The 17,528-nt window shown below is 52.5% G+C and overlaps 4 protein-coding genes across 4 annotated transcripts; 2 read left to right on the top strand and 2 right to left on the bottom strand.

Annotated features, from left to right (window-relative positions):
* Window positions 1-5,497: 5,497 nt before the first annotated feature.
* AB675_2278 (uncharacterized protein) lies at window positions 5,498-5,914 on the bottom strand (the record flags this gene model as incomplete). The annotated part of the gene is made up of 1 exon (XM_018142235.1): window positions 5,498-5,914. One exon carries the CDS (start codon window positions 5,912-5,914, stop codon window positions 5,498-5,500), a length of 417 nt encoding a protein of 138 aa, XP_017994823.1.
* Window positions 5,915-7,429: 1,515 nt separating this feature from the next.
* Window positions 7,430-8,527, top strand: AB675_2277 (Capreomycidine synthase; the record flags this gene model as incomplete). The annotated part of the gene is made up of 1 exon (XM_018142234.1): window positions 7,430-8,527. The coding sequence occupies one exon, from the start codon at window positions 7,430-7,432 to the stop codon at window positions 8,525-8,527; it is 1,098 nt and encodes a 365-aa protein (XP_017994818.1).
* A 329-nt stretch (window positions 8,528-8,856) lies between these two features.
* On the bottom strand, window positions 8,857-11,733 carry AB675_2276 (uncharacterized protein; the record flags this gene model as incomplete). Its single annotated transcript, XM_018142233.1, has 2 exons — window positions 8,857-10,275; window positions 10,327-11,733. The coding sequence occupies 2 exons, from the start codon at window positions 11,731-11,733 to the stop codon at window positions 8,857-8,859; spliced, it is 2,826 nt and encodes a 941-aa protein (XP_017994829.1).
* A 1,623-nt stretch (window positions 11,734-13,356) lies between these two features.
* AB675_2275 (uncharacterized protein) lies at window positions 13,357-15,521 on the top strand (the record flags this gene model as incomplete). The annotated part of the gene is made up of 3 exons (XM_018142232.1): window positions 13,357-13,441; window positions 13,798-14,523; window positions 14,773-15,521. The coding sequence occupies 3 exons, from the start codon at window positions 13,357-13,359 to the stop codon at window positions 15,519-15,521; spliced, it is 1,560 nt and encodes a 519-aa protein (XP_017994852.1).
* Window positions 15,522-17,528: the final 2,007 nt, after the last annotated feature.

The following is a 17,528-nucleotide window of genomic DNA, read 5'->3' as shown; positions in this document are numbered from 1 at the left end:
TTCCCACGACCACTGGCCCAAATTTCGAAAGTGTTGCACATAGAAACTTGACTGGGGCTTGTCCTGAGAATGGTCCCGGAAAAAGTTCTTCACAGCAAGAACGAAGAAGTAACAGAAGCAGCCCGCACTGCTGCTTAGTCTCTATTGGATGCTCATCACGATGAAGACACAGCCCGCATGTGCTGCCGTATTGTGATGCAACAGCAAGAGAGAGCCTCAGTGGCGCACACTCAACAGCGGATGGAGTCGCAAACTGTTCGTTGCAGATTCTTTTATCCTTAGACGACGCAAAAGCGACTGGGCCATGATTGTTCGCGAGCTCGGTGCGTCCAACCTAAAGAGTCCCGTGAAATCATGATGAATTGTGGCCGGCATAAGTTAGACTGAAAACTAGGTTTGCGGAATGACTGCAGTCTATCTGATCATTGAGGCCAGATGTAGCGGAATACAAGCCTCTGCCCCACAACTTGTGTCCCAGTATAAGTCCAAGTCTACTGTACGCGCTTGATCCTACCGACGGGCACAACATTGCAGCTACCAAGGGCAATGTTGCCTCCGCGATGAACTGGCTGCTGGCAACCACGAGCTCAATTAACGACCTCTGTCCTCGTCATTTTGTTTTCACTGTTGCACGCAACATGCACCGACCATCATTGTTTCGCAACACTATTTGTTCGAACAGGACTGGGCAGCTTCTGGTCATCCCATTACCAGATCATCACAGTCCTACAATCGTGGGACGTTGCCACAGGCAGGCAAGGCTGACAGAATCGACTCGAGACCTTTGTTGGCGCTCGGATACGTTGGATCACGACAACAGAGATGGTTTGCATGCGTTTTTGTTGTGCCGTGATGATGGTTGTTTGCTCCGCCGTCTGCAACATTTCTTGACAGAGGCTGGCGAGCTTCATATTTCGGGCTGGTCGGCGGCACAGCTGCACACATCTTCAACACAAAGTGCGACATGAACAGCGTAAGTTTAGACAGCGCTGGTGTCATGATACTACTCATTTCACGTTCTTTGGCAACGTGATTTGGTCTGGTCTTCTTCAATCCACATAGTCCATCAAGATGACTCTCATAGTCTTCTGCATTAGAACGATTACGTCTCCGGAAGAGGCTACGCCCAGGTAAGACCGTCGTGTTCTGTTGTCACACACCAGTTGTCATTTGCCTTCAATACGATCGTCGTTCGCAACTTTTAGCAACATGCAGAGAATCTGGACACAAGAACATGATTTTTTTGCCACGAATCTCTTGATCCGACTCCATTTCCTGCTGTTCGCACCTTGCCATTGCCGTACACAACAAACGGTCCTTCTCCCTGTCATCTCGAAAGATCTGAATTCACTCTCAGGCATCGAAGCAATCACAAAGCCAGTGTGGAGCGTGAATAAATCAGTTCGTCAACACACTGCCGCTGACAACACTTTTGAATCAAACATTCCATCTCTTGATAGCATTGCATTGAAAGGACACACAGATGACCTCAGACTTCCATTAGTTGGGGAGAAATCGCTGGCCAACGTTCTGATTGTCGCGTGGCAATTGGAATCCCTTCACGGATGCTGACAGGGCGGTCGCATACGGAAGCGATGCTTGACGATGCATGTTGCACCTGTTGGCCGTCGCTGGAACTCATGCAGTGCACAATCGAGTACAGCCATGGCTTGGAAAGACGCTTCCGATTCCGAGCAGATACGTTTGATCACTAAGCAACAATACCGCAAGGTCGCCCGTCGTCCGTCTTCGATCGCGAGGATCAGTCGACTGATCCTTTGTCCATGGGCGTACTGCGCCAGATAGTAAGCCGTAAAGCAGTCACAGGACTTTTGTGACCTTATAGCGGGCCACAGTCCGCTCTGAAGAACCATGACCAAGCCTAGCGCCCCCAGTTCTAGGCTGAGCCTTACACTCAGCGCACCTACATCTGCAGTGACAGTATGTGCTGTCTCAGCTACAGCAAGTTTGAGCAACAAAATGTATTCTGGAAGGCTGCGCTCGAACTGCCTGCAGTGGCTCTTGTATCAAGCTGGAATGCAACGTGACATATCGTCGCGAAAGTCCTGGACAGGTCTGGAATCGCGCCATTGTAGTAAGAAACGATCGACGACCATGCAGTGCTCAACAATGTCTCGGGTCATGTGTATTGAGGCCGACTCGCAAGCACGAACCTTCGATGGTCAAGACGCATAGAGTTCAGTACTATCCATTTTCAGGCCTATTGGAGCCCAGACCCAGGACAGACACAGCGCTAGCATTTACGCTCATCCCAGTCAGGACTTAAGACTTGAAGCTTATTTCAGCACCTCCTTTGTGGTACTGTCCAGAACAGTAATGTCGGATCTTTTCTTACAGCGTTCTTGTCGTCTCAGATACAACAACCAAGTATGTGCCCTAGCCCCGCGCTCATCTACCGCTTGTGTTTTGTGCCATAAAACCGAACACATCTCATTGCGATGTGAAAGAAGTTGCTTGCTTTTCTCGACAGATGTGTTTTCGCTGATTCACTCTCGCAGATGTTTTTTGACAACTTAAGGCCGGCGACGTTGCGACTCTAGCCGAAGCTCATGCTGTCATGCGGCGGCAAAGCCCTTCCATTCACAGCGCAGGACAATGCAGCAAAACCCAACAGAAGTAGATTCAGATCGTACAGCAGCCTGCTATAGCTACTGATCAATTCGAAGAGAGACGAGCTCGGAACGGCTATACGTCGCTCCTTGTGTCTAAATCGACATCCATCAGCTTGGTACAAATTGTCTCTCAGTATCACAAAGAAGTATTAACATCAGGCGTGACGCAAGAGGCATGGCAAAGGGCATTTGTGTGAGGAGCATAGCTGGTGTAGAGTAGCCGCCAAGTTGGGAAGCAGTGGGGGTAGAAGCTGTGAAGGAAAAATCTGTCCTACTGATAAATAATGATCTCGAGCTGAAGATATGGGCTGAGTGCGTCATTTCATATAAGAACAGTATCGCGCTTTCCTTGTGCTTCGGGGCAGCACCTTTTCCCAAGCCACGCACCCCACGTGACTTTCCGCATTTCAATCTCATACAGACTACATGGCATAATACACGGGGTCAGGTAGGTATCAGACACCTGCTTCACCATAAAGGCTGCTTGAGTCCTACCTAAGTCACAGTGTTAGATTGCTCTGATCAGTCACAGCTACACCTCAAATCAAGATAATGCTAGATAACACATAGACATAGACTTAGAAGGGTTGTAGTAGGGAGTAGATTCCTCAAGGTGACAAGTTAGATAACATACTGATATATAGACTGAATAGCCTGAATGTCTATCTATTTGAGCTGTCTATCTAAGATATCTGTCTTATACCTATCTGAGGCACTTTTCTAGGGATACAAGGGGAATAAGATCTTGAGAAGCAAGGAGAAACAGACAGCATTACAAAAGATTGTAAAGTACGAATTCTATATCCGCCAATCAGTGACCCTTGATTGTAGTCACGTGGGGTGCGTGGCTTGAAAAAAGGTGCTGCCCCAAAGTACGAGGTCGCGCTTTGTCGTGAAAAGATCATGAAAGGAGAATAGCACGCAACGTCGCGGTTGTACGAGTATCAAGCGTAAGCTAGACACCGAAGAGCGACTGGCGGATGACGGCGACGACAATCGGCTGCGGGGAGCGAGAGCAGGACGTCGAAACCGGTGATGAGGAGCGTAATTTGCCTCGGTGCAGCATCCATCTGGCAGCAAAGCATAGATTTTAGGCATCTACTGGACTCCCTGGACGACATGTGCTGCAGACAGATCCAGTGGCTGGATTCTCCAAAAGGGACAGTGTCTGGGACGCAATGACGTCTTGTCTTAGCAAGAACAAATCTCTGGGAACAGCACCGAGCTTCTGGGAGCCGAGAGAGCCTGCGGTCAGTTGCTGGTATACACTTGTGATGGCGGACAATTGCAGACAAAAACGTAGTCCTGCAGTAGTGGTGGACGTAATCATGAGTGTCATGTTGGGTGCCATGCTGAGTGTCATCGTAGACGCGATCGAATGCCCTTCCCCAAGCACCATCAATGAAAGATGCTGTCCGGAGGGGGATTAGCAAACATGTGTCCGTAGCTGGCGACTGCTGCTACAGCTGGCAGCGAGCTTGCGGAAAAGACGTTATTTCGTTGTCGAACAGGGACGTTGAGACACTGCTGCCCAACGATAGTATCTGGCGGCATCAAGCTGTAGGACTGTGTCTGCTTCCGAGTAAAGAAGGAAGCTAGGATGATGAGGAGACTTCCTTGGAAAGAGAAGCGAAGCTGAAGAAGACTGACCGTTTGGATGTGGATGTGTGATCTTGTTCCTCAATATGTGCTGGACTGTATCGCTGTTCGACCATGGTTAGTAAGAGTGACGGCGGCCATGTAGTCGTTGAGGATTTGTTGTTCCTCCTGCGCTTGGTCCGATAAGTGATGCATGCGAAGAGGTGTTACAGAGTACCTCGTGTCTCCGTGCAGCATACGTTTGGCAGCAAATCAGGTATGTCATTTAAGAGATATACAGCATTGTTAAGCCGCGGTCGACGACAGGCGTGGGCGGTGATGGGTATCGTTTGATGAGAAGGTGAACTCTAGCAATGCCCCATGAGTGGAGCCAAACATACTCTGACGACAGTGAAGTGATGGAGTGAGACGGAAACGAAAGCATTAAGGCCATGGTGGTGGATCCTGGGGTGTTGAGAGCTCAAGAAAGAGCGATCAGGCGATTAGAGCCGTGATTCTCTTCCTCTGAGCTTGATGTTTCGCCAGTATAGAGTGAATTGACGCGGAAGACGATAAAAGCAACGGCGAGACGGAGTAATCGGCTTCTTCGTTGCAACAGATGCAACAAATTCACGGATGATAGGCTCAGATGGTATCTGTAAACAGTCGATTGGTCATACATTGAGCAGTGTACCTTTGCTTAGGTGGTCACAGATACCCTTAGAGACGAGTCACAGCACGAGGCAGAACGACAATAATGTGTGTCGGTCACAGATACCCTTAGAGACGAGTCACAGCACGAGGCAGAACGACAATAATGTGTGTCGGAATTATAGATGGCATCAACACAGGCTAAAGAGACGAGTAGGAGACACGGACGGGAAGTGGTAAGAGTGCTGGCATCTTGGGACATCACCTGAATGGCGGGATCTGGTCCTGGCTATCTGGTGTGACAGCGAAAGGTTGAAGAGTTGGGTAACGGACTCGCAGGCGTGAGAAGATGATAAGCTTTGCAAGGGGTGAGGCCTCAATAAAAAGCGCGATGCTGATATCCTTGCTAGAAAGAACAACCTCAATGCCGGTATGCCTCATCGCCTTGCTGGCAACAACAAGCAGCGCGCCACTGAACCCGGTCCCATCGAGAGCAATGACAACCGGCAGTTTTGGTCACGAGTCGACAGTTGCGCAGATGGAAGCGAGCTCTTACCGCAATGGGTAATTGGAATCTCATACACTCTGCATGTAATAGCTGTCGTCTTTGGCTGACCTGGGTTCCTTGATAGGCATCACTTATACCACATTCCCGGTGGACAAGCCCCTTCTCCGTACATCCCCGCACCCCATCCCTCCTTCACAGTTATCCGGTTCGCAACCCACATCTCCTTGTCGTCCTGACTCATGCTATCAAAGACCTTCTTCTCACTTCTCGCCTTGGCACGATCTTTGTCATCCGCCAGAGTGTCGTTGATTCTCTCGGTAAGGTTTTGCTCGTAGAACATGACAGCCTCAAGACGGCGTCGCGTGAGCTCCAACTCCTTTTTGCTGGAGGCACTGGAGGCGGAGTGGTGCTTGAAGCGGTCGGTGAGCTTGGCAAGCGATGAGCGACGGGGTGCAGCGCTGGTGGACGGTTCTTCCTCGTGAACAGAAGAGGCTGCTGGTTGAGGAGTCGTCTCCACCAGAAGATCGTGGTTCTTCTCTGCCATCGCGCCGCTCGGTGACTGTACTTGTCGTGATTTGTCGAACGTCTCATGCTCAACAATGTCAATATGTAGGATGCCAATCATCATATACAAAAATCTGGCGTCGTGGAGAGAACGATCGACAGCTAAAATTAGCGTTCTTCCCCAGATACAAAGGTTAGAAGACGCCATCGGTGATCTCCAACTCCACACAGAGCCGCGTAACACTCTCTGCTTCACAAACCAGCAATTCTTTCAAGCACGTGTACTCCGCTGAAAAGCTCATTTGCTCCTTGCTGCACTCTTCTCGGACTCGACTTGAGCCGGACGATGGTGAGTAAGGCGGAGTATGAGAACTCAATACGTCACAAAGTCAATTGTTGCATTCCAGGTGACTCTCCTGTTGTAGCAGAAGGCCGCTGGTGGAGCACTGTAAACAGGACATAGCCTGGTCCCAGGTGGTCCTTTCTGCTTCTCCTGACCGAGAAATTGGGACGGAGTCTGCTTGTTGACCAAGGTTGGTCTAGGGGTGGACTGCGTCAGCGCTCTTCTGCTTGATGCAGATACCGGGATCGTTCCGTTGGGGTACGGTGGAGTCATTGACCATTGTGCAGCACGACCATATGCTATCTCTCAGCTACTCTGCCTCCCCTTCTCCCTTCTACCTCAAGCCTTGATCAGCTATGGCCATGTTCCTTCGTAGCCTCTGCGTGGGTTTTCTCAACAGTGGCGTCTGCCAAGCCCGAAGCTTGGCTTCGCACGGAACTACATATCCGGCCGAGCATGCCAACGTCACAGTCGACCACTTCGAGATTGATAGCGATGGGAAGTCACTTGCTTCTTCAACATGGTCTAGATGACACATTGATCTGTAGCCGAACCACGTCTGACTGGTAGTCCACGCCGATGACAGAGCACCACAGCCCTTGACAGGCGCCCTTCCGGCCGTGTCACTGTACATGCCTGAGTCCTCCAGTTACGACAGTCAGTCTTGACATTCTCAACAGTCGGAAATAGATATCGCCATGCGATCGCGGCGTGATAGAATTGTCAAATAGGCAAGACGAAGGTCAGTCAAGGCCGTCTATGTGGTCTTCCCAATGCCCGAGAGCTAGAGGTTCCTAAAGGCAAGGCGCGATACCTTCAAGACTCTCTGGCATTCATTCAGACAGCAGTCTACGATCCATAATTTCTAGAATTCTACAATCTACTGCGGCGCATAGCGAGTCCACTAATCCTGTGGCATGTAAGTCATTGTCCCAGTGGTCTTGCAGAAGGTGCAAGTCAGTCGTCAAGTTGCAGAACATCCTTACTTGAAGTCGACCTCCTACGAACTGCACGCATCCCAGATACATCCGCAAGAGACTTGATGTGCCGAGTATGCTTCCTCGAGAGAGTCGTGGAAGATGTATATGCACCCCTCACGTGATATAAGTGTATACGAAGCTGCACGCCTTACTACAACACCAAAACCCTCACATATGAAGCTGCACTCCTGCCGTGCTCCAGCATCATCAACTTCGTGTCCCCCTCAACAAGATGAAGTACAAGCGTATGGCCATCGAGATCGAGGCGCCGGAAGAGTCTGGCGCCCACATTCAATATAACCTGAGTGAAAGTTCCACCACCGACCGAACGCTGCATTCACTTGGCCTGCAGCTCCCGGACCTCACACTACTATACACCGAGCACCGTGGAACAACACGCTTGCGCCAACTCATCGTCGAGGGTACCACGCTTCAACCAGATGATGTGCTCGTCACGGCTGGTGCCGCCGGCGCTTTGTTCATCATCGCTACATCTCAGCTGTCAGCGGGTGACCACTTACTTGTCATGCGACCCAACTATGCATCAAATCTGGAGACTCCTAGGGCCACCGGCTGCGATATCTCCTTCATCGACCTGCAGATGGAGGATAAATACCAACCCAACCTCGCAGACATCGAAGCAGCGATCAGACCCAACACCAAGCTCATATCGATCACGTGCCCCCACAACCCGACCGGGACCAACATCTCGCTCCAGTCTCTGAAGGACATCGTGGCCTTGGCGAAGCGAAAAGGCTGTCTGCTTCTCGTGGACGAGACCTACCACGAGATCCACTACGGCCATCAGCTTCCCATTGCAGCATCCCTCGGTAACCATGTGATCAGCGTCTCGTCCATGAGTAAGTCCTGGGGCTTGCCCGGCATCAGAATTGGATGGTTAATCACTCAAAACAAGGACCTCCAGACGACATTCCTTGCCGCTAAGGAACAGATCAGCATCAGTGGAAGTGTGATAGACGAATGGATTGCAGAGCAGATCTTGTCGCGGAAGGCCGAGTTGATTCCCGCAGCAAACAAGGAAATGGCCGAACGACGCAGCATCGTCGAAGCGTGGGTGGAGGAAGAGCCGTTGGTTGAATGGGTGAAACCTGTCGGAGGAGCTGTCTGCTTCCCCCGGATGAAGGAAGAGCCAATTGGTGGTACGGCTGCGTTCTACGATCGTCTTCTTCAGAAATACAGCACCTACGTTGGGTTGGGACATTGGTTTGAGCGACCGGACACGCATTTCAGGATCGGTTTCGGATGGCCATCGCAGGAGGAGCTGAGACAAGGATTAGAGAATATCTCGAAGGCTCTGCGAGATCAATGAGTGCGCCACCGCGGCGGAGAGCCGAAGCGAATTTCGGAAAGTTCCACGGGTATGCCGACGTTCCGCCAAGAGACCGACAAGACTTGCGAGACAGAGCGGATGAGGTCTTGAAGACTGTTCACGCTCCGAGAGCGCTCATCGATGGCATAGTTCTCATTTGAGATTGCAATCAACAGATGCTTCTGTGCATCAGTGAGATAGAAAAATCCACAGTTCTCATGGACTGGGTATCGGATTCTGTAGCCCGTCTCTGCTCTGGACAAACACTCTTCATCAGTGTATACATAAACACTTGTACACACCAAAACATCATACAGTTCCTTCCTCTATCAGCCAAAAATTCCGCTCGTGTCGATTCTGGGTATCATTCGTGTCTGAGCATCCACAAAAATTGCCTCAGCTTCAGTTCCATCCTTTTCAACTTCCTCTTCGACCTCCAGGATGCTTTGTATCCTGGGCTCCGTTACAACATTGTTTCCTGGGCTAGGCGTCGAATATTCGTCCCTGGGATCTGTAAGAACGCTGTCGCTCCTCACGGTCGAGCTCGACGAGTCCAGGTCAGGCACCGAAGATATTGCTGACACATTTGATGCCCGTGCACAAAGCGAATGCGGCGAATCTGCGGTTAGACCTGCATTATCGCTCTCGCAGTTGTGTTGCGGCTTCTCTTCTTCCGGCGACGATTGGGTCTCAGATGCCTGACTGTCCTCGTCGGATGCTGGTGATGACGATCGTCCGACGTCCTCATCATTCTCCTCGTCTTCGGGCTGTGGACTCGGCGCATCCAGCTCATTTCTCCTCTCTGCGAGGTCCTGAATTGCTGCGAGACATTGCTGATTGATCTTCCTCACAGTAGCAGCAACAGCGCCGACTTTGTCTCTTAGGCTTGGCTCCTCTTCTGCCATCTCGACTTGAGCTAAGGGACTGCCACTCCGGGAAGGCGAGAAGTGGGCTGCAAAGGGCGATGCTAGGGGCGAGAGCGGATTGGAGAGCTCCATCGTGCCGCTTCGACTGCGCGGGAGTACCATCGAAGAGCGAGGATTCATGCCCGGGCTCGTCGGTATTGGACCTCCGGGCATCGTCTGGAACGAGCGCCGCCTACTGGCACGGCTTTCTGTCCTTGAGGTTGGCCGGCTTTGTGGTGCCAGCAGACTGGCCAGCACACGCTCGATATATGCGATCTGTCCGCTGATCAAGCTTGTGAGATGGATCACTGCTCGATGCGCCTCGTCGCGCTCCTGTGAGACCGATTCGAACCTGGACTCGAATTGCTTTGCCATATCTCTTGACCGTTCGATCTCCTCGATCAACTCTTGCTGCATGGCTAGCGTCTGATTGGCGTCTTTCAGCTCGCTCTGCAGCTCCGATACGTGATTCGACAACTGCTTCGCGTGAACCGTCTTATCCTGGAGGTCGCTCTCTGTCTTCGCGTTGTCCTTCTTTTGCTGATTCACCACCTTCTGCAGCTGTCGTGTGTCCTCTATGAGTTGTTCTGTGCACTCGCTCAGATCGGCGAATTCCTTCTTCGACTCCGCAACAGAAGATTCGAGCTGTGACTCGCGCTTGAGCAATTCGCTGACTTTGACATCAGTACGTCGTTTGATCTTGATGTAGGAATCCCAGGCGTCGATGCTGTTCCGAGCAAAATGGTTCCGATCATGGATCATCTTGTTCAGGTCTGTGACGTTCACCTTGATGGACTGCTTCCGGACACTGTCGAGTGCGGAAAGGAGTTTGTAGTTTTGTCGCTGTGGCGAAGGTCAGTACAAGAGACAACGCAAAGGGTCAAATCGACTCACAATGCGCTTGCACACATGCTGAATAGCTGTCTGGACTCTAGCGGGATCCCACCAGGCAGGCTCGCCTACCGCACGTGGGCTGTGGTCTGAAGTGCCCATCATACTGCCGGCAGCACTGAAGCGATTGTTCTGCTCGTAGGCTGATTTGAGGTGCTTTGGTGGACCATTCACTTCGGCTTTGAACAGAGCTTCTGAAACTAGCGCAGCATACTTCTTCCGCTGGCGTGCAGATAATGACCCTGGCGGTCGTGAGGTGTATATGCGATGTTGGTCAAGATCAACCACCAGCGCATCCCGAGGAGCGGCAACTGTCGCTCGCGATTGCCGCGTCAGGCCCAGCATGTAAGGAGCATCCTCATTGAGCAGCTCCTGAGCATGATTTCCATATACTATCGGCTGGTACAACCCGCCCCATGTCTTGACGTAGTATCTAACAGTCTCAGACGCGATTGTCATCATTGCCGGATACTGGCTCGTGAACACAATTCGTCCCTTCGGTGAAAGCGCCGCTTCGAGGATAGCAATCACTTGTGACGGAGTGAGACAGGTGAAGAACGGCCATAGGGCGAAGTTCTGGAAATCTTGAGGACTTGCTGGCATCAGGTATGAGAAGGTATACTGATCAAGCTCGATCCGGAGGATCTGATCTGGCTGCGGCGGCGGTAGTCGCGTCATTCGGAGGACACCATTGCTGTTGAACTTGTCGGGGTCCTTGCCGTACAACATCCATGTGCAGCGCAGGTAATCGCTCATTAGATCAAAGAGCGGATAGTGCGACAGATAAGCCAGACAATACGGCATCCACAAAGTTGTTGTCTCGGCATTGCGCGCCGAGTCCTTCGGTGTGAGCACATCCAAAATCTTTCCTGTTCGCTCACTATCCGACTTCACCCACAGCTTCAGGGCGACACCGTAGAGACTCTGGGAGCTGTGCATTTGTAGGACGAATCCATGACAAGTCGAAGTGGGCGCTCGTGGCGTTGAGCAGACCTCTGCATCGTTGGGAAACACTGCCTTCAAAGCAGATGAAAACATTTGCGCCGTGGCTGCGTCCTTGTCTTGGGTAGGAATGCTACCCAGTATCGTGGGTAGTATGCATGGGCCAATGCTCCCGTGTGCGCGATATGCCTTGCTTGCTGCAGACTGATTTGACATGATCCAATCCTCTGGAAGTCTTGCGAGTCCGACCACCATGTAGCCATGTACCAGGTTTCGGGAGTCAGGGCTCATTGTAGCCACGGCCTGTTGTGCCGCAGCATGTGGTGGGACTGTGACTTCGGTCTTCGCTGGCGAGGCGATGTTCGGAAGAAAGTACTTGAGCGACACATTGCCGGTGGTAGATCGCGCCTGGTCACTCTTCATTGAGGACCGCGAATGAGGCCGACTCGACAAGATGGATGGCGCCATGGTCACGTTCGTCGGTTAGCACTTGATGCTCGTCCTTGATGTGGAATAGAGATCCTGCAATCACTGCCACCTTTGCGAGCGCATTGCTGCTGCAATTTCCCTGTCTTCGACGATGTTTCCGTGCTCGTGGTGCGTAAAGACCCAAAGCACCCTGAAGGTCAAGTTCATTGAAGTTGAAGAAGACCACCGGGTTTCAGGTCGCTTCTGGACAATTCTCCGCAAATAAGCACGAAATGCGCGTTTGAAGGTCCATTCGAGCCATGGCTACCCTGACACATCTGTAAGATCGACGCAAGGTGTTGAACTTTGGATGATATCTGGAGCTAGGCTGGTGAGTGAAGCGGAGCAGTGCTGAAGCCTGAAGGGCCGGTGCGAATCTGACAGCAGCTATTGGCAGTCCGCCGTTGAAGCTAGCAAGCATTTGGTACAGCTTCAGGCCTAGTCAGGTACCAAAGAAGCCCTTGCTCCTCGCCTATCGCGCCTATCAGACCTACCGAACCATTATGATACTGTAGATCGAAACAGCCTGAATGCCACAGACTTCTACAGAATATTGGACGAAACTTTGCGTTCTATTCACCATTTGCAGCTGTGATTGTAGCTCGGAGACGAGCAGGATGCACAGCTAAGGATTGGATCCCAGCTGTAGGGACAGCAGAGAGACACGGATGGTGACCCCTGGTCGTGTTAGTGGGGCTGGTCATGGTCAGGCACTATCCGCTAGGCCAAGCGACGAACCGACCCCTGAGATAGTCTCCGACGTCAATGCAGACGACTTCTTCACACATGTTATACAATAGCATGCGTAGGACAGCCTATAAGCATGCTCCAAGGATTTCCGCGTTCGCACTTGCGTAGATGGTTCTGACGTGTATTTAGACTCGAGCAACGGTCAACTCTGACAACAAGAGAGCAGCGGTGATCAGAAATGCTGAGTGATGGACAAAGTTCAGTTGTCCTGAAACATGGGGCGAAGGCGTACTTTTCTCGAGCTAAAACTCCCAATAGAGAATTGCCGAAATTACGACTCAGATACTTTCTTGGCCGCAAAGGATCAGCATAAACCATCAGCGATTCTGACAGCGAAGGAAGAAAGATGGGCTGTCGGTTGCCGTCGCGCGCAATCGTGCACGTAGCATGGTTAATGGCCGTCAAAGTCAGTGCAAGTGTGCCGCACGAGGAGGAGAAGTAGCTGGACAGTGATTGCCATAAGGTGAGATGAAGCCCTCGAAGGAAGGCAGCCCGCGGTGACACTTTGTGCGCCAGCCTAGAGACACGCAGTGGCACCACAGCCGCCTGCTGCCGCCTGCTGCGGACACCAGCAGTCGATGTTGTAGATTGTGGCGACGCTTTGCTGTCAAGATAAAGGCCGCGACCCTCTGGACCACTCTTGCTTCAAATTTTAGCGGCGATCTTCAGCGAGTGATAACGACATTCCGCACATGTACCAGGCGTGTTGGGTGCGAGGTGCATCACAGCTGTGATCCTTGGAGACGCACAGAGTCTTTTGTATTGTGCTTTGTGTAAAAAGTACATACTGAAAAGAAATTGTGTTGGTGAATGGCCCAATGATAGGAGTTGAGGACAATTTGATCGCCAAGCCCTTCTAGCGCGAAGGTCGAGATGCTTAATTTCACCCGTGGCCTTGGGATGGGCCCCCAAAAGGGTCAGTCCATCTCCCGAACGAATCGTTCCTGGGTCTTCGAAGGTAAGCGGTGCCGAATTCTCCGTCGAGGCGTCCCCTCGAGCTGTCCATTCGCTGACTTGAGCAGCCCACGCAACTCTCGGGAGATTTCCTGCTCTTACGCCGATCTCGAAGAGGAGCCATACGAGGCACCTAGTCTCAAGCGCGCCCGCTACCAGAATGTACCCACGACAATATGGCAGACTGCAGCGTATCGCTAGATTCGCTACGAGTCGTTCCCTGGCGCCTTCATGAAGAATGACCAACGCCTTCGCTTGCGGTCAGATACTGATTCCTCCATGGCATTGTCGTTCTTCCATGGAGGCCAACTTGCGCGCGGAGTCCAGGCGCAAGAAGGAGAGAGCAGCACACATGCGCAGTCCTTGCGGAGGCTGTACTCAGAGACCGCACTGCAAGAGCAGTTGAGAAGCGAAGCTGGATCACTGCGCTCGGGCGCGCATTCGCGACCGCGTACAAGCCAACGAGGGGACTACAAGTCAACGAGACTGAACGAGCAGCCATCCGTGTCAACAATCAGCCGTCGACTGGCTATCAGAATCGACACGGATTGTCGTTACATCCTCCCGACGCCAGCAGGCCCAGAACAGCGGATCCGCATCCAGCTACCGATCCAACAATTCAGCATGGCTCGCACCAGACTACTATAACCTCAGATGCCCCTCCGACAGCTCCCAGCCGATGGGCCAACATTCTCAAGAACAATCCACTCAAGGGTAGTGCTCTCCTGACCAACCCACTCAAAAACGTGAAGAAGCCGAGTTTCACAATCTTGCGCCGGGAGCAATCAACAACCGACGAGAAGCCAAGGACGCCAAAGTCACCCGACAAGCGCTCGTGGAAGGCGAAAGAAGCAGAAAGGCGACGGGCGCGTCTGGTCGAGGAGGCGCTGGGCTCGGAGAGAAACGAGGAGGTGGAGCAAGAACAGGAACCACCAGACCGAATGGCCTCACGAAGGACAGTGCGCACTCAGGCGAGCGCGGCCGCCATCTCTTTTGCTACGCCTCGAGTCGATACGCCTATCGCTGCGCAAGCTGCGCCTAACCCCAGTCAGTTCCTTGCTGAATCGCTGGCCCATGTCATTGTGGGTGAGTGGCTCTACAAAGATCCGCACAAGCCAGGATTGTTCCCTCAATCGAACATACTCCAACGGCAAAATGGTCCACGGCCAAGGGGAGCCACTGGTGTACCACAACGGAGATGGTTCAGGATCGACCATACGAGAGGCAGCTACTCTGGAGTTCCAAATGGGACACGATGGAGACATCTCAACACAAGCAGAACAGAAAAGGTGAGATCATGTTGCTGCCGTCTGTCCCGTACCTAACCAGTTGCAGTGCCAATCAAACTGGTTTTCGAGGTCCCGAATCGCCTGGCGATTGACGGATGCATACCAGCCCACACCATGCCATACGACTATTCAATCGTCGTTGTGGCCCCCTCGAAAGTCATCAAGGTCACCGCGCCGGACGAAGCCCGGCACAACGCGTGGCTGACTGCGCTACAATATCTGGTCGACGCGACAAAGAAGGTGACGCCCGAATCATGGCCCGACGTGCTCGCCGCCCGATTAGCACTTCTAACCCAACCAACGGAAGCCTTATTCGGCAAGGAATCAGAGATCCCTAGTCGAGCTGGCACCCCATTCATCGCGGATAAGCCACTTCCACCCAGTCCGCCTCCAGAGACAAGCGACCAGCCGCCATCGATGGTGCCACCCTCAATACCACGCTTACCTTTCCATGCGCGAGATAACTCCAATGCGCTGTCCAGCATGCCAGATTCCGCCGACTCGCTCTCAGACGCCGGCAGTAAGGCGGCCTCTAGTGCCAGGAGTCAGCGAGTCGAGCCCTATACCCCTCCGTTATCTGGAGACACGAAGGAGAAGGGCCCGGCGAAGTACGAGAGCGACCATATCCACGCGCCGGCTATAGGCAGATGGACGCTCTTGTGTCGCGCCTGTCTGCTTGAGTCGGTCGGGCGGCCGGACGGATTCAGCACACGTGCAAAGATGTACAATGGTTCTGGGCGGACTTCATGTCCTAAGACGAACATTTCGAACAAGATACCCATACAATTTCATTGATGATGGACAATGTCCACTTGCACGCGATAGTGCTGCTGCAACTCGCCGCGGCTTTCCCGAACGAACGTGCCGTGTTCGTCTTCCAATCCACCCCTTGCCCTGGCCCTTTCGCGGCATCTTGAACAGCTCAGAGAGACCGGGAGCCTTCAGGACGTCAGGTGCTTGACTGCGCGCACCTCGCCGTCGTGATAGTCGATATCTGCCAATGGAAAGCAGGTGCATCCACTTCAATGCGAATCTCTTGATCCCGTCCTCCTTTTTCCCCCTGGCCAGCAACGCCCAGCCAAGCAATCCCGTCAGGGAGAATCAGCGTTCGCGCGGTGGCACAGCCTGTGTAGCGTCCAGTACATACGTGCCGTAGCTATGGAAGCAGTGTTCCTGTAGGCCTGTGTCACCTTCTCACGGTCGAGGGTGTGCTAGTCCGCAGTCGTAAATTCTGTGAAGCAGAGCTTTCGTGAGCAGCTGAGTGGCTGATTCATAGTCAGCACCTCCAGGTCTGCTTTCATTCAGCTGTTAATATGCACACCTTCAGCTGTGTAATGAAACACTGCCAAATAATCACACCATCGTTCCACTAACTCATCGAGAGAGATCTTGTGGTCAGCCTCACAGTACAGCAGAGTCTTCATGGTGACTATCCACAGTTCCCCACGGCCAGAGGTAGCTTTCCTCCAGAGTGAACGGGTGTCTGGGTCGATGGAGATATGACGCTGCCCATGCTGTCCTGCCTCCACAGACTACAGTCTCGGCAAGGTCCGCCACAGTCCATCAGTCGGCCGGTGATTCCAGGTCTCGGGGCACCTGCTTCGTGCCGAGTGCAATTGTGTCGAGATAGAATCCACTCTCGGCCTCTTCCTCTCATCAAAGCTAAGTCCTGATTCATTATTGGACTTGGTGGCGGTGGTTCCGGTCTTCTACTTGTGGACGTTGCTCTTTTGTGTTCGGAACAGACTCGACAAATCGTACGCCTAGGCATTGCTGGATTTCTGCAAGGGACGGTCACTGTATAGGGCCCCTGTGTCGCTCGAAAAGAAACGAGTTCTTCTCCCATTGCCATTCCTTTGGTTGCTTTGACACCTTTTATAGGGCGTGGTACACGTAGCACAGATTATTAACGGACTCAGAGGCAACACCTCTGTTCCTGCCTGCGCGACCATTGCAGTAGTGCTATTGAGCCATTGATGCCCGTGGTATCTGGGCACTCATTGCCGAGTGAGCCGCTGCATGTGTGGGAGCTCCGCTCAGGCAGGGTAGGATAGGGCGCAATGTCAGGCCGTTGCTCTACTTGCGGTATCATCATCTTGTCTTGGTTGGTGTTGACATGTATTGGTTGTTCTGGCGGATGCCCGTGCGCAGCTGCTCTGGGAAGCTATACTGGAAAAGATATTTGAACGTTGCGAGAAACGGCTCCTTCTTGCAAGCAGCGCAGGTTGTTAGGTATTTCTCTGATCTCGGGCTCGATGGTGTCGCCGGTCATCTCGATGGTGTCGCCGGTCATCTCGATGGTGCCACCATCGACACCGCGCTTGCCCTCGCATGCGCGAGATCCTAAGTGCTTCAAGCGCTCTCGAGCATGCCGGACTTTGCTGGCTCGCATACGGAGGCTGGAAGCAAGGCAGCTTCTAGTGCGAGGAGTCAGCCGCTTGAGCTGTACACCCCACCGCCAGTAGCCACAGAGGAAAGCGGGCCAACGAAGTACGAGAGCCTTCATAATAATGCGCCTGCGATTGGGATGGACGCTCTTGTGTTGCGTCTGTCTGCTTGAGTCGTTCAAACTGCCCGATAAGGCCCCTGGTGCATGGAAAATCGGCTCTTTGTTCAGTGGTGATCTGTATGATATTCCAGTGCGGTCATATGCGACCAGCACGAACACATTAGACGAGATACCCGATACAGCTTCAATGATGATGTACAGCTTTTTTACCATGCACAATTGATGGTGCAGAGTCCTCCTCGCCCCCGCGAGCGAAAGACCAGCATCCTCGACGTTGGACTTGCATGACTGAT

Source organism: Cyphellophora attinorum (genome assembly GCF_001299255.1).
Source record: "Cyphellophora attinorum strain CBS 131958 chromosome Unknown Contig48, whole genome shotgun sequence".
Lineage (NCBI taxonomy): Eukaryota > Fungi > Ascomycota > Eurotiomycetes > Chaetothyriales > Cyphellophoraceae > Cyphellophora > Cyphellophora attinorum.
This window is presented reverse-complemented; position numbering and strand designations above follow the sequence as displayed.